The 17,293-nt window shown below is 40.8% G+C and overlaps 1 protein-coding gene across 3 annotated transcripts in view; it reads right to left on the bottom strand.

The window, feature by feature from the left end:
- Positions 1–17,293, bottom strand: part of LOC135233091 (acyl-CoA dehydrogenase family member 11-like) — an 87,539-nt gene that overhangs the window by 49,081 nt on the left and 21,165 nt on the right. For all 3 annotated transcript variants that reach the window (XM_064296274.1, XM_064296273.1, XM_064296275.1), the window contains exons 5-9: positions 15,179–15,296; positions 8,459–8,601; positions 7,672–7,821; positions 7,298–7,392; positions 5,112–5,211 (exon numbers count right to left, since the gene is read on the bottom strand). In XM_064296274.1, the coding sequence (XP_064152344.1) occupies positions 5,112–5,211; positions 7,298–7,392; positions 7,672–7,821; positions 8,459–8,601; positions 15,179–15,296 (606 nt within the window). The remainder of the gene's footprint in view (positions 1–5,111; positions 5,212–7,297; positions 7,393–7,671; positions 7,822–8,458; positions 8,602–15,178; positions 15,297–17,293) is intronic.

Below are 17,293 nucleotides of genomic sequence, written 5' to 3'. Positions count from 1 at the left end.
GGCCACAGTGAGTAAAATTAGGCGATCTGCACGTATAGTTTCTATGTAAATGACGTTAAAAGGATTCAGCCTTGTTGTTTGCTACCTAAACTTCACAGCAGTCATTGCCGTTATCATGACTGTAGCATGAAGTGTCTATTTTCAACCAACTGCCATATATGAGCGCGTAAAATCAACCAAAACATATAGTTCGCCAAGTTGCGCCATGGGTATGGACAGTTTCGTGTTTGTTTATTCAATTTGTTTATTTACAGACAAGGTGTCACCACTCCAGAACAAAGACAAAGTGCGTATTAAAAAAACCAAAACAGAAATTACATTCCCCAGTTCCTCCCATTTCTGTACAGCAATGACTATGGTACGAGGAGAAGCAGTGTCTCCCTGTATGCTTCTTTGAGCTTCCCATAAATACAATCATGAGCAAGCCTTCCATACCCACAGTTCCCTTTGTTTGTCTGGACAGGAATATGCACCAAAACCCCTTCTTCTCCAAAAACAGAGAAACCGCAGAGTATACTCCTTCGTGATCTATTGATAGAAATAAGATACTTTGTGCGACTCCACACAATCCTATGATCGTAACTATCTTCCAAGATACTTTTCTATGGAGTTCTAAGGTAATGATCCCTCTGTGATCCACTCAAGAAAGTAAAGCCCATTTTTGATAAACCCTATTTCCGACCACATTCCCACATTTATTCCTATACTATATCACTGCCTCTTTCACTTTCAGTTCCACATTCATATACATTTATTTAACTCTTTCCCCTCTTTTAACATTCATTCATGCACATTTATTGTGTGTGGCACTGTTGATGCATTGGAGAGTGGTTTAGTTCCATCAGTGTCCAGCCTTGTCCTGCCCTGTTGACCCCTTCACCTGGTATCGTCCATAGCAGAGTATTCCAGGGGGGTAATCTGCCTGTACGTTTGACCCCTTCCAGTTGCTGTTTGTCTATTTTAACTTGTGGCAGTTGTGGTTTCACCAGTCTTCAGCAATGGTGAAAGTCCAGGAGCACTCCAAATTGCACTGTGCAATACCAATACCCAACATTATCCATGCTAGACTTCTGGCCTCCTCTTATGACCCAATCCCTAAATCTATGAGCTGGCAAAATTTGTAAAATCTTCCAAAAGCCGAAGGAAAACAACAATTACACCTCAATGACTGCTTTTATATTACTGTATAATGTTATGGTTGACTGCACAACGCTGTGCTGAAGCAACCATGCATTCTGTTTTGCTTGGCTCGCAATCGTGGTTATAAATTTCCAATAAGACATGTCACACTGTTGGAAAGCTTACACTGTCCTCTACTGGATAACAGCATTATCAATCAAAGCAGAATAAACTGAAAAGAGTTACAACAGCATAAAAGCAAGTGGGGTTTTCCCCCAATATTTATCATCAGCAAATAACACTTGTTGGTCCACATGGTACAATTACACAATAATTCATCTTGTTTATTTCACTATTCAGTGAGCAGTGTTTTTCACTGTGGTATTAGCATACATTTGGGCTCTTGGTGGCTATGATGGAATACAAATTGGTGGTGAAATAATATTTTTATGAACTCCCAGATTGAAACTATTGTCCAATGTGTCATGCTAGTTGCAGATGAAACTGGGCGGGTGGCACATGTTAAATGGATGAACTACACAACAATTATGGCACTTAGAAACTGACAGAGTTGTCATGTGTTGTCTACTAATGGAGCTAGAACACAAAGTTTGTTGTATCCACTCATAGTTTGGTTGCAGGACAACTGCATGTCTGAGTTGAGCTATTTCACGATCTGGCATTCTGGCCACTATAGGGGGCTTGCGCAAAGGGGTTTATAATATAATAGACCATTTTTCGTGGCATTGTCCCCCACCGCACCCCACACAGACTACCAGCACAAATATATTTGAGACCTAACGGAAACACTGTTATGACAACTTGTAAGTCAGACTCATATAGAGATGAGTCAGAACAACACTTCATGTGCAGCTTAAGAGGTGGACTTGCAGACACCCAATCGACCAGTGTGGGTTGCTAGAGAATGATAAACGTTCCTTAACCCTGGGTGACACTACTGCCAATTATCATGCTGCAGGGTTACTGGTCACAGTCAGCACTGGTATGGTCTGGTCTCAATCCTGCACCATGAGGGTCCACCCATACACTAGAACAAGAATGGTTCTGTCAGCCCCATTTTCTTTTCTTTTTTTAATGTATTTTATTATAAGTGAGCTCCCCAGTGTAAAACAGTGATTTTTTTAGTTTGCAATGAAACAGTGAGAGATTGCATATATACAGCAGGTTAAAGTATACATGTCCTGGATCAAAAAAATATTGATCACAAGTTCATAAAATCTAAGGGTGGATGTGTAGAACTACTAAAGATCTATGAAGAAAAAACTAAGCAGTGTACCCAGCATCTCCAAATCTACCCAAAATGTCTAATTTATGCATTGCTGTAAATCACAACATATTCACGTATTTCACTACAAATCAACTGTCTTGACTCACGAAACTCACTGTTGCATCATTTTTAAGTGGAAATTAAGAGCTTTCCGTCAGTACAGTGGTCTAAAATAGCTAGGGGTCCAGAAACATATCCAAAATCTTTCCAAAAAGGAATATAATGCTTTTTCTCCTTTGTAAAGCATATAAATGAGCACCTTAGGAAGGTTTAAGATGAAACATTGATATCAGATTTGAAAATCATGCAAAAATATTGTCACACAATGCTGTACAGTACCTAAATGTGTAATAATTAACTCTTGTACGTATTTCTATACTCTGTACTTTCGTATGTTTTCATGTATGGGGATGGGACGACATGAAAACAATTTTCAACAGTCCACCACGTTTTGGCAATGTTCCAACTCTCATGTCATCACTGTTGCATGCATCACAAAAACTACTACACAACAACAAACGCTCACATTACAGTGTGATATATCCTCACTATAAAATACCACTAACATATTTAAAGACACTCAATTTTAAAAATAACGTATATAAACGAAATATTTTGAGCAGTAATACTTACATAGCAATGACAAAATCTTATCTGTTTTCAGTAATGACAGAGACAGTAAATCAATGATGCAGTTCTGTCCGCTTCTTTCTTCCTCCAGAAAACAATGTCAGCTAGGTCTATCAGCAAACATATGGCTTAGCTATGCCCAGAAGTCCTCAATAATAATAGTATTTTCCAAGAAATTATGAAAAATGGTTGACAACGTTTCGTTAGGTGCAGCGCCTATAAAACACTATTCCAAAAGAAGAATTAGACATGTTATACATCGTTAGAAAGCTTACACTCTCACCTACTGAATAAATGAATTGTCAATCAAGCCAGACTGTACTAAAAAGGGCGGCAATGCCGTAAACAACACGTGGTATTACGCACAACTATTTTGGAAGGTACCCAGGTGTCACAAATGCTCACATTTCACAAACGGATTGTCCAAGACAATATATGACCACTCCGACTTGAAAGGGACATCTCTAAAACGCATAAACCACTGGTAAAAGTGTACATTCATTCCATATTTAGTTGCAGATATTGACAGTAGAATGACACAGTATAATTTTTGAAAGATTTCTCTTGTTTCTTGTTCTCATTTCAGTGTTCAGCAGCATTTTTCACAGCTGTACTGGCATACCTTCGGCTATTGTTGGTTTTATCTCGTTGCTACAACGGAATACACATTTTTAGTGGTAAAAGAATGCTTTCATGTATGACCACCAGATCGACACTATTGTCCACTGTGTCATGCATGGGGAGTGTAGTTACAGATGAGACTGGAAGGAGGAGGTGCTTGGTAAATGCACAACCAGTGCAACAATGGTAGTACTGTGAAACTCCGTATTCGGCATGGTTGTCCTGAATGGTCTACTAATAAAACTAGAACACCGAGTTCGTGTTTTAAACTCAAAATTTGGTTGCAGGAGAACAGCATATCTGAATTTAGAAATATAGGGCTCTATCTTACACCCGGCGCAAAGCCGTGCCAAACGCAATGCAAGTGTCTTTGCTAGTTTCAGACCAACGCAGTTGTCATTTTCCCGTCCAGCGCCCTCTTTGTTTAAATAGCAAATGTACTTGCGCCCATCTGAGCGCCTATGGACGTGTTGGTATTAAAATGAGGTGTGGCATTGTTGGCACATTGCTAACTTGAGGCAGCAGAAAGCGATTGCGCGATTGACCAACAAAACCTGGTCTTAATTCAATGGCGCAGTATTTTACTGTTATTTCCTCTGCAGAGAAGCGTTCTTTCCTACTACTTGGCAAATCCGCCATTATAATAGCAATCTGCCAAAGTGCAAGCACACCTGGCTTTTAAAGGGAATGGGAGATGACACTGATTGGTTTATTTCGTGTTACGCCCAAAACACACCTATGATTAACTAAGAGACTAAGTACAACCCCTTTGAACCATGCGTCTTACTTTGCGCTCAGATTATCCGCCATTAAACTAGTAAAAGTGGATTTAGACACGCCCTAAATACGCTTTAGACCGCGTGCTTAGATCGTTAAAATATAGCCCATAGGCACACTGGTGTTCTGACCACTAGGGGGCGTGCGCTACGTGGTTTAGCAATCAGCTCAGTGGTGACTACATGTTGTTTGAAGAGTGGACATATTCAGGGCTGTGGCAGCTGTCAAAGATCTGTGCTGATACACGTTGATGGGCAGCAGGCTGATGTTAGGGCTGATAAATTTAATTTCCCATCTTTGAGCCTTTCAGCAAATGTACACATTTCACTTATAATAGTTTTTTGTGAATAATAAATTTGAAAAGTATACTTCATCAGGTGGTAAATGAACACTTCAAATGCAAGAAAAAAGCCAAACGGCCTGGGTCCTTAAAAGCATGGTTTGATGCACTTCAAAAGTTCCTTACATGAAGTTCCTGCAGACTAAAAATGGGTAGCACAAGTTATCTGACAGGAATACGGCACTTTGGCTTTCCCTTGCATTCTGAGTGATATGATACCAAAGACCTCTGGACTTTAAGTATACATAAGGCATACAGATGTCAGATACTGGATGTGGACTGGTGGTGTCAATTTGCGTACTACAGGCACTGTGTTTTTGGACCGAACGGGCTCACCTCCATTCTAGCCATGGTCTGTACATGAAGGGCATGGTCCCTCAGGAACTTCCCAAAGACAAAGCGCTTTGCAGCATATTCCCTTCCCAGCTGAATGATCCTGACAGAAGAGTGAGTGAAGCCTTAAGCCTGATTTATACTTTGTCGCACGACCATTTTGACAAGTGTCGTGTGACAAAAACGAAAGTGTTGCACAACTTTTTGCATTTATACTCCTGTGAAAGTCTCTGATGAGGGTTCTATTGTCTCCATGGTAACAATATGCCAAACTCCTGACAATTTGTTTGACAGTTACATTTCTGAAAATATGGCAGCGCTCGGTGAAATAACACGTATCCATGACAATAAATGTATGGCTGTCCAATCAGCACTGCATGACAAAGTATGAAGTAATGCGACATGACATAAAAATCTAGAGATTTCAATTTCAATGATGATTCCGCAGCTTCTTTTCTTTACAAACATGATACTAATTATTCAGTATACACCTTCTCTTTTAGCTATGAAAACACTTTATTTTACTGTGTTGCACACAGTATTCACAGTGCTATACAGTCAGGTCCATAAGTATTTGGACAGTGACACAATTTTCATCATTTTGGATGGATTTGAAATTAAACAATCAAGATGCGATTTAAGTGTAGCCTTTCGGTTTTAATTTAAGGGTTTTGTAAAAAATAGTGGAATTACAACCATTTCTATACATCGCCCCCCCCCCCCCCAATTTTAGGGGCTCAAAAGTAATTGGACAAACTAACATAATCATAAATTAAATTGTGATTTTTAATACTTGTTTGCAAATCCTTTGCAGTCAATGACTGCCTGAAGTCTTGAACCCATAGACATCACCAGACACTGGGTTTCTTCCCTGGTGATGCTCTGCCAGGCCTCTACTGCAGCTGTCTTCAGTTCCTGCTTGTTCTTGGGGCGTTTTGCCTTCAGCAAGTGAAATGCATGCTCAATCGGATTCAGTTCAAGATTGACTTGGCCATTGCAGAACATTCCACTTCCTTGCCTTAAAAAAGTCTTGGGTTGCTTTCGCAGTATGCTTCGGTCATTGTCCATCTGCACTGTGAAGCGCCGTCCAATGAGTTTTGAAGCATTTGGCTGAATATGAGCAGATAATATAGCCCTATACACTTCAGAATTCATCCTGCTGGTTTTTGTCAGCATTCACATCATCAATAAATACAAGGGAACCAGTTCCAGTGGCAGCCATACATGCCCACGCCATAACACTACCTCCACCATGCTTCACAGATGAGGTGGTATGCTTTGGATAATGAGCAGTTCCTTCCCTTCTCCATACTCTTCTCTTCCCATCATTCTGGTACAAGTTGACCTTTGTCTCATCTGTCCATAGGATGTTGTTCCAGAACTGTACAGGAGGCTTACCAATGGTTTACTTGTGGTAAACTTGTGGTAAACCCTCTGTATTTACTCTGGTGAAGTCTTCTCTTGATTGTTGACTTTGACACAGATACGCCTACCTCCGGGAGGGTGTTCTTGGTCTGGCCAACTGTTGTGAAGGGGTTTTTCTTCACCAGGGAAAGTATTCTTCTGTCATCCACCACAGTTGTTTTCTGTGGTCTTCGGGCCTTCTGGTGTTCCCGAGCTCACCAGTGCATTCTTACTTTTTAAGAACCAAATAGTTGATTTGGCCATACCTAATGTTTTTGCTATCTCTCTGATGGGTTTTTTGTTTTTTTTTCCAGCCTAATGATGGCTTGCTTCACCGACAGTGACAGATCTTTGGACTTCATATTGAGAGTTAACAGCAACAGATTTCAAATGCAAATGCCACACTTGAAATCAATTCTCGACCTTTTATCTGCTTACTTTTAAATGAAATAATGAGGGAATAACACACACCTGGCCATGGAACAGCTGAGCAGCCAATTGTCCAATTACCTTTGGTCCCTTAAAAAGGGGGGGACCACATATAAAAAGTGCTGTAATTCCTACACCGTTCACACAATTTGGATGTAAATACCTTCAAATGAAAGCTGAAGGTCTGCACTTTGACTTAGACTTAGTCCATATTCATTATTTAAATTCAACTCCAATATGCTATGGTAGACAGCTAAAATAACAATAGTTCTGTCAATGTCCAAATATTTATGGCCCTGACTATATTTCAGGTATTCAAAATATTCATGAAATGTTGGTTGTTAGTCATACAGTACCTCCTCATAGCAGCCACTGCAGAGACTGTGTTGTGGATGCGGGTGATCGTCAGCATGCTGGAGATTGAGGCCACACCCCTCCCTTCACTTGAGATCTAGGGAAAAAAAAGAACCAGCATGAAATTAAGTTTTTCTGACATTCCAGACTACGAAGGCTGTTATGTACAATAAGAGTAAATGTACAAGACAGTACACTGGCTTTGAATACACAGTGAATCACTTTTGTTAAATGCTTGTTTTAAAAAAGAAAGAAAAACACTCAGTAGTGCTGGTTTAAAAACTACATTTGGCACTGCGCATCAGCACCAAGCTTGTATTCAGCCTAAAATTTCACTCAGGTTTTGCATGATAGTTAACAAAATTGTAAAGCTCACCCTATGCGCAGGGAGGCCATCCAACAGCAGCTCTGCTGTGGGCACCTGCCTCGTCCCCAGTTTGTCCTTCAGCCGCTGGACCTCAATGCCATTCAGATTCCCCTGCTCATCCCGCACCTCTGCATAGAACAGAGATAGACCTTTGCTCCCCTAAGGGAAAACCACACATAACAAAATGCGGTTCTATGTGCGTTCTCATGATGTTTTCAAAAGAATAGAAAATCACACATACTTGTTTCATTTATAAATCAAATATTCACAAAATGAAACCTGCACAAGTTTAAGATGCCACCCCATGAACACTCTAATATCTTGACTGAATAACTTAAATTGCTACTCAACTGACTTAATGGCCATGCTCAGTTGTCGTGGTTCTCCAAAACACACTCATATTGTGATACTACATTCTCCATCTTTTGTATTTCAGGCCTATAAAGTTGATTTTGCTGTCGCATGCTACACATTTCAAACACTTTTCTTACTTTTCAGTTCAGTGCCTACATTGTCCTTCTCTTGTGTTGGTCACTTACATTATAATACATCAGGATAAGCCTATATTAGGAGTATTGCTGGCTTTTTATTACTGTACCTCTGGACCGGTACAACTGCCCGCCACAAAGTACAATTTGTATGCATGGTCTAGATCTTTCTTAGAGGTGCACACAATTACACATCAAGTTCAAGGTTTTTTAGGATCTGATTTTGGTGAAGTTATGATTTACAATCAAACCAATGTGTATAAAAATTTTATGAATGAGGCCTCAAGTGGTCAGACTATGGACACAACCTGCTTGGGGAATCCTTCTTCATCTAGCTCCCGCCCCAGTGTGAGGGTCATGTCTGCATCTGTGGCAGAAGTGAACCACTTGAAGCCATACAATTTGTAGGTCCCGTCAGCCTGGGGTAAGGCAACTGTCTCCGTCCCGTTAGCTGAAGAGGGCAAAAGTAATTACGGCAGTCATTTGAAAAAGGGCCCTGGCTGTGGGATGTGGCAGTTCTGTGGGATGAGGAGTAAATCACCTGAAGGCAGGAAATTATACATTTTCTTCTTTGTATGGAAATTTGGCTGCATGGCTGTATACCACCATGAACAGGATAAGCGCCCTGTCCATGCATGCCTAAACCGTACAGTATTAAAACACACTGGAAACATGAGTATAGGTCTAAAACATGACAATTCAATTTTTTTTTTAAACACTGACACAATTGCAATGTTTATTTACATTTATTTAGAAGTTCAAAGTTTATTTAAAATTGAAATTTTGATAGCTGGCTTTTGATGATCACCATAAAACTGACTTTTTCTTAAAGGCAGTTGGCAGGCGCTAGTGGAAACTTAATTTTGGCATTTCAAAGACACTAATGCAAGTGGTGCAAGTCAGCACATGGTGTATCAAGGCAGTTTGCAATGACCTGAATGAACAGCAATGGTATGAGCATACACTGGCCATTCAGGATGTTCTCCACATTCCCTTTAGAAGAATGGTTAGATGAAGTATCCTAGTTTCCCATAGCTAAATACACTGAGCAAGGTACAAATATATTGTAAAAAACACCAATTTTTGAAATTCAGTACCTCTGCTGTTCTGCTGTTTCAAAACAAATCTCAGTGCCATTTAATTTGGGTGGACTACAATCGCCATGGACTCACCATTGAGACATGCATGCTTTTTATATTTACATTAAATTTGAATGAGACCTTAAAACTTGTTTGGATGCCAAAATGTCCATAGACTCAACATGGGAAGACACAATTCTAACTTACAAAATCAGGCTAGCTTCTCCAATTTTTCGTTCTAAAATTCAAAACGAACATTAGATGAGGACAATGGGAGACATTTATGTCCAGTGACGGTGTCAAAGGCAGGCAGCAGCTGCAGATAGGCATGCTGACAGTAGGAACAGCCAGTTACTGATTGTACAAAGTGATCAGCACTCAGTTTGTGATAATGTGTCAAATCCAGTAAAGCGCCCAAGAGAGAGCAGCTAGGTCGGTGTAAATCACGGAAAACTTAAGCGGGCAGCATACTTCTTGCAGAAACGAAGTTCGGCGAAGTCCTAAGAACAAAATGACGTGATTGCGGAGAAAACGAACAAACGCATTCCCTTCCCTTGTCACACACTGAAGTGGCAAGCAGGTAATTTGTGTCTGATTGGTACGGCAGGTAAGTCATCCCGCCAAGTTACACCTTTGCAGGGCGGCATGCCCCATACCTATACAGCACCGAGAGTTTGGCACTTTTCAGGGTTCCCCACAGAAATAACCGCAACAGCCACAGACTCTCAGCCCTTAAAAACATTAATGTCGGTACATTCTGACCCCATTTCAACAGACAGAATTCATTAACAACTTCACATCTCCACACAATAAAGCCCCAAACTAAGGGGGCTTCTTTTCACCTGACAGCGAGGAGTTTCACTGGGAGAGCGTAACGCGTGCGGAGGTTCACACCAGATCCCGTCCCTGCTGAACAGGCGCCCCGACCAACCAGTAGGATTCGCCAAATTCCCACCCGCGAACACAGCCAAGCATGTTCGTAGGAGTGTCTGACCAAGCCGGAAGTACCGCTGCCGGGGATTGAACCCAGGTCTCTGTGGTGGGCGAGTGCTTTTACACTTTACCTCTACACTACCCAGACAGCCCTAGTTCCCTAGCCTGTTCTATTAATGTTATGTATCGTATAGTCTTTGCTATTTGTTAGCTAGACAGCTAATTACAGCTGGGGTGCCTAATGTTATGTTTTCAGTAGCTAGGATCTTCATGACGACACATGTCAAACTAACTAGACTAACTAGCTAGCTAACTGTCCAACTGCTTTGATATGGCTAGCTAGGACTAACGTTTCAGATTGTTTTAACATTACATTATATAATGATGACCACAGGCCAATCTGCCCAACATTGTTCACCATTTTCCTGACTAATCTGTACCTAGTGTCCTGATGACAGACTAGGCAGTATCTAACACCGTATCAAGCCTAGTCTTGAAAATCCCCAGAGTTTGTGCCTCTACTAGCAGGCTATTCCACACATTGACAGCTCTCTGTGTGAAAACATTCTTCCTAATGTCTGTATGGAATTTACCTTTTGCTAATTTCCATTTACTGTATGTCCCTTTGTTCTACCAACAGAAATCAACCTGAAGAATCTCTTGTAGTTCACTTTGTTGATCCCCTTTATAAATTTAAAAGCCTCAATCAAATCATCCCTAAGTCTCCTTTTACTAAACTTGAAGAGATTAAGCATCTTAAGTCTTTCCTCATAGCTTTAATCTTTTATATCAGGAATTAATTTGGTTGCTCTTATTTGAACCTTTTCCAGAGCCACTACATCTTTCTTGTAGTCCAGCCCCCAGAACTACACACAATACTCCAAGTGTGGTCTAACGAATGTATTGGATAAGTATAACTTCCTTGCATTTATTTTTTTGGCTACATATCCAAACATCCTGTCAACCATTTCTACTGCTACAGCACAGTTTTTAGAACCTGAAAGATTTTGATCAACTGACAACTTAAATCAAATTGACAAAATTTATTTTGCATGTTGGATAAGTGAGGGGTTTTAACTGTTGATGCACTTGTATTCGATATTCAGAGGACCGGACATCAAGCAATGGTGTTAGCAGTTAAAACTTCTGGATTCAGAAAATGTAACATTACACTTGATCCTCACTTCACCAACATATTGGAGGTTCCCACTGAAAGAGGATTTTGAGCAAACTGTGGTAAACTATATCTGTTGTACAATTTGTTCATAATAATTTTAAAAAATTAAGTTACAAATTAGCATTGAGCAGTCACAGAGGAGAGAAATGAGGGAGGTGCTATCCTTAGCTGCTAATCCAAAACCGACAGGGGAGGTTTGCATGGAGTGTTTTACTTTGAGGGAGAATGGGAGTCCTTTCTTCAGAGCTACCCAAGCCTCGAGGAACTACTGGAGTCCTCAAATGGCCTCAATAAAGAACAGTATATAATACTGTGTTCCCTTGCCCATGGGTATAGTGGCTACAATAACCAAATGTTTGAGTTTTTCTGTAGCCAACATACTGAGGAAATACCTCCACAAACACCCCCTTTAGCATTAAAAATGGACCCCAATGCATGCAGGCACAAAAGTGGAGAGACCGAGACAGCCCCCTTTCCTCACATGGGCTCCTGCTATGGAAATGCTAGCGCAGCAGTTTTTCCAGAACATCATAGACACCTATAGAGATGGAGGCCAGTGATCCAGCAAAGGTCCGTTTCTGGTTGCACAACATGGGGAACAACCATAAACAGTAGAAAAATATGGACAAAGTTGCTGTGATGTCACTCATTGACCCTCCATGGGCTTGGTCAAAAGCATTTTGAAGTCCGGGAAGTGCAGTTCTTGGGCGCCACCATGTTGTACTAACTGGAGCCAGAGACTGCGCAGTAGGGACATGAAGTTCTGTCATCCACTAAGCGCGTGAGATACAGTGACTCGGGAGTGATGCAAACTGTCCCACATTCATCCACAAATTATTGCTGGCTTGTCCAAATAGCACAATAACTTGACAAATCGGGGGCGACATAGCTCAGGAGGTAAGAGCGATTGTCTGGCAGTCGGAGGGCAGTCGGAGGGTTGCCGGTTCAAACCCCACCCTGGGCGTGTCGAAGTGTCTTTGAGCAAGACACCTAACCCCTAACTGCTCTGGCGAATGAGAGGCATCAATTGTAAAGTGCTTTGGATAAAAGCGCTATATAAATGCAGTCCATTTACCATTTACCATTTACAAATCTGCATATTGAGAGACATTAGACGAAGAAAAAACACCTATTATGACTATTTTTTCTTGTGGAAAAAAATGACTGACTGTATTTTGACTGTATTGTTACCATTGTCTTACATTAACATGGGTGGCAGAAACACCTATACTGGAGCCAATCACACTGGCGCTAGTGGGCAACGTCTCTCAATGAGACAAGGAAGTGAGCTTCAAGAACCACTTAGGACCAATACCTGGCCAAGAAAGAGATTTGCAGCTTCACCTCTGCGAAAGACATCACATCACATCACTGGCTCTCCGGATTTTGGCAACCTAAGCGGGGAAGTGCAGGGAGAATGGGACAGCTCTGTGGGCTTGGTTACAAAGTCCCATACAGACAGCATAGCAAATCCCCCCATGGCTCCAAATGCAAAGGAAGAGAGGGATTTATTGCCATTAAAACCAATATGTGCAGTGACCATTGGAGTGGAGAGAGGAGGAGTTGATGGGCTGGGATATTGTCCAGGACACTACCCCCAACAACACTGGTCCTCAAACTGTGTCAGGGAATCCGCCAAGCAGGGAACTGATAGGAAAATGGCTCGTCAGGAAATCACACCATCCTCTCAGAAGTGCTAGGAAGTCCTGTGTGAGGTGGAACAAAAAAACAACCCCTGGCTGTTTATAATCCCTGTCATCCTCACTCCCTGACAAACAGAGCACCACTGGAGCCCCAAAATCTCATACTCTGGCCTCCCTACCCCCAAGTCATCACACCCCCAAACTTCACCTGCACTGGATACAATGTTATCACATGACTATGTACTGTGAAAGTTTATTTTGCGCTTGCATATGTATAGTTACCGGTAGATTAGTTTACTTAGTAGCCTCGCTAGCCTTTGAACTCTAAATGTAGCTAATAAATAGTAGCTAAGAAGGCTACCTAACTAGCTAGCTAGCTAGCGGTTATGAATTACACTACATAGTTAACATGAGCTAGCTAGGCAGATACACATTCAAACCTAGTGAAGTGTTTAACGCATGTTAAATATGGTTAATACACAGTAAATTAAATGTTCCTTAAAGATGTAAGTACATAGGGTACATATAATTAGCCAACTGCTAAAATGCCAGTTAGGATATGAGCTTGGGAAATATCTAGTTAGGTAGAGCTAACTACCTAGCTAGCTACATACACAGCAGTTGTGATTTTGATAGCTAATGTAAGATAAATATACATAGCTGGCTAAATGCTAAAGCGATGTTAAATTCTGATTCAATCATTATTGTAAATGTTGGGTTTATTTAATCCTGATGCTAACCTATTGCTTTTAATACACAGAGGAGATTCTTCTACGCTTCGGTTATTGCTAGAAGCGGTCTAGGTGACCACTTAGCTAGTGATAGCTACATACCCAGCTTGCAGTGCTTCTTTAGCCAGCAGGCTAGTCCTACGTGAATTAGCACACCTGAAGAAAAACACGTCTTCAACACACAAAAAAATGCGTTACTCACACATACAAATCATTAACTACAACTCATTAAGATTTACCAAATCTAGGCCTGCCACTAAAAGTACTGATGTAAAAATTACAAGTTACATGCCATATCCCAAAGCAATGCTGCTACCCAATGTTTCCTAAATTATTTCAAGTAACTTGGCCCAGTGTTTTTTCATCTTACCATCTGAAGAGAATGTGGTCATTCAATGTGTATGTGTCACAGGTGATAGTGTTGTATCCAATAAAGGATAAATACAACACAATGACACCGGAACTGTAAATTGGGTGCAGCAGCAGGAGTACTTACACCAGCTGTTCATGCACACAAAATTACAAGCTACAGTGTCTCAAGAGGACTAAGCGATTGCGCGTCTCTGTTTCTTTTCCTCAAACCAAAGCATGGCAATTTTACCTAAAAATTAGAATGTACGTTTCATTTTTTTTTTTACATGCCAGAGGTTGGGCCTCCATGATTCACCCGCCAGAGAGAATATTTACCAGCATTTGGCACATGGCATGTCAATTTTGGACCATGCATGCACACACAAGCCCATACGTCCAGCTGTTTTACTGCATTTTTTTTGTACTGCATTCTTCATCACAAACACATATTTTTATTATGTTTCTGCAGCCTATTCTAGGTTCTGGCACAGTAAACAACATTATGCTTACACTGGATCACTTTCTCTTGGGTATTGGTGCATTCTTAACAATTGATCTGCATTTGTCACTCATTCAGCAATGTTACTGAAAGTGATACAGTACTGTATTATAAAACAAAGCACAGAAAATTGTCACATACACTTTCTGACAGAACTAAGAAAAGTAAGCATGGGTGCGAGATGGAGGCACAGATGCACAGCACCCACCATCATATTATCATGAGGTCCTGCCGAGATTGCCTTGATGTGCCAAAAAAAGAAAAATATTAGCACTATTTGGTTGCATGAAATGGGATGACATAACGAAAGTGCAGGGACTGATTCGATGTAAACCAAAAAAGGTCCTCAAAGACTTCCCAATTTTAGGGCAAAACAACAAATAATGGGTCAATGTATAGCGAGTACTCCAACTTAGGGTGAAAGGGTTCAGAAAATGGAAAAAGAAAATCAAGGTTATTTTTTCATCATTAAATTATTTGGTTCTAGCAACAGCCAAGCCATATAATTCAGACAGAGCAGAAAATGTTTAATGTATTTCAACAGACATGCCCCACAGAATACTGCCATGAACCTAATCAAAACTTCAAAGACTGACAGCACAGAAAGGACCATACCCACATCCGAGCCCCCTTTCCGCTCAGTCATCCACTGTCCTGATGTCCAGAATCGCTGTGGATCACGACATGTGAGCCGTTGAAATGCCTTCTCCAGAGGCCATGTCATCCCCAAGGACTGCCACACAAATACTTGGCGTTATAGTGATCGCAATCCTCCATACATTGATCAAGTAGAAAAAGGCATTGCTAAACACCTCATGTCACCATGGAAAATACTGTTATTGATTTTTATACACAAATCTTGTGTAGTGTGAACACTTAACTTTGGGTCAGAAATTAAGCATACAATGTCAAGTATTCAGATCCATTGAATGTTAAATTTTTCTGAATTACAAATGATACACTTAATTTTCTAATAGGTATTTTTATTTTAACTCTAACACTTAAATTTTTGCCCATTCCTCCTGACAGAACTGGTGTAACTCAGTCAGGTTTGTGGGCCTCCTAGCTCAAACATGTTTTTCCACTTCAGTCCATAAATGTTCGATGGGATTCAGGTCAGGGCTTTGTGATGGCTGCTACAATACATTCACTTTGTTGTCTTTAAGTCATTTTGTTACAACTTTGGAGGTATGCTTAGGTTCATTGTCCTGCTTGAAGACCCAGTTGCGACCAAGTTTTAACTTTCTAGCTGATGTCTTGGTGTTGCTTTAGTATTTCTAGATAATCCTCCTTCCTCATGATGCCATCTATTTTCTGAAGTGCACCAGTCCCTTTTTCAGCAAAACACCCCCACAACATGATGCTGCCACCCCCATGCTTCATAGTTGGGATGGTGGTCTTTGGATTAAAAGCCTCACCTTTCTTCCTCCATACATTGCGCTGATCATTATGGCTAAACAGTTCAATTTTTGTTTCATCTGAACAGAGAACACTACTCCAACAGGCTAGGTCTTCATCCTGGTGATCACCTGCAAACTTAATTCTGGCTTTTTTATGCCGATCTTGGAGTAGGGGCTTCTTCCTTGCAAGACACTTTCAGGCCATGGCGATGTAGGATTCTCTTAATGGTCGATGTAGATACTTTGGACCCTAATGTCTCCAACTCCTTCACCAGTTCCTTTGTTGTTGTCTTGGCGTTCAGTTGAACCTTTCGGACCAAAGTTCGTTCAGCCATGGGAGTTAATTTGTGCCTCCTTCCCGAACTGTGTGGTCCCAAAATTTTTATATTTGCATTTTTTTACAGATGCTCATGGTACCTTCAGTTGTTTGGAAATTGCTCCTAAGGAGGAACCGAACTTGTGGAGGTCCACAATTTTTTTTCAGAGGTCTTGGCTGAGTTGCTTGGATTTTCCCAAGGTATTAAGGCCAAAAAGGCAGTGGCTCTAAAGGTAGGCCCTTAAATACAGCCACAGGTGCCACTTAATTGGCAAATCAGAAGCTTCTAAAAAGTCATTACATCAATTTCTGGAATCTTCCAGACTGTTTAAAGAGACAGTAAACTTTTGGCCCACTGGCATTCTGATATAGTGAATTAAAGCTGAAATAAATCTGTCTCTAATCGATTGTTTTAAAATTACCTCTGATGCAAACAAAGTAGAATTGACTTGCCAAAAGAAATGCATGGTAACAGGAAATGTGCGGAGTTGTGAAAAACTGAGTTTGAATATCTTTAGCCTAGGGGTATGTAAACTTTTGCCCTCAACTGTACATACACTTCCTTTCTCTCCACCCATATTTTTACAGTCTAACATCAGAACGCCATAAAATACATATGCATTAACCCATACACATAAATTTTAGGGATGCTGTATTTATCTCGTTACACCAGCACAAACCTCCAGTGCGATGGAATTTTTGAAATAGTGCTACAGATTCTCAATGGATTTTAGATCAGGACTTTGGCTGGGCCACTGTAGGATATTCACCTTTTTGTTCTTGAGCCACTAAAACGCTGCCTTAGCCTGTTACTTGACTTCCAGAATGTTTCCACTGTTGGGTTTGCTTCAGCTTTTTGTATGTGTTCATGACATAATTTCTTGGTTTTGAGTGTGTTTTCCTATACATTTGTGCGTTCGCTTTGAAAACATGAACCTTCTTGTGGATCATAGTATTTTAGTCTGCATTTTCACACCTCCTGCAGATTGACAGCCTGACCAATGATCCTTAAAT

The sequence above is a fragment of the Anguilla rostrata genome, chromosome 10, assembly GCF_018555375.3.
Source record: "Anguilla rostrata isolate EN2019 chromosome 10, ASM1855537v3, whole genome shotgun sequence".
Lineage (NCBI taxonomy): Eukaryota > Metazoa > Chordata > Actinopteri > Anguilliformes > Anguillidae > Anguilla > Anguilla rostrata.
This window is presented reverse-complemented; position numbering and strand designations above follow the sequence as displayed.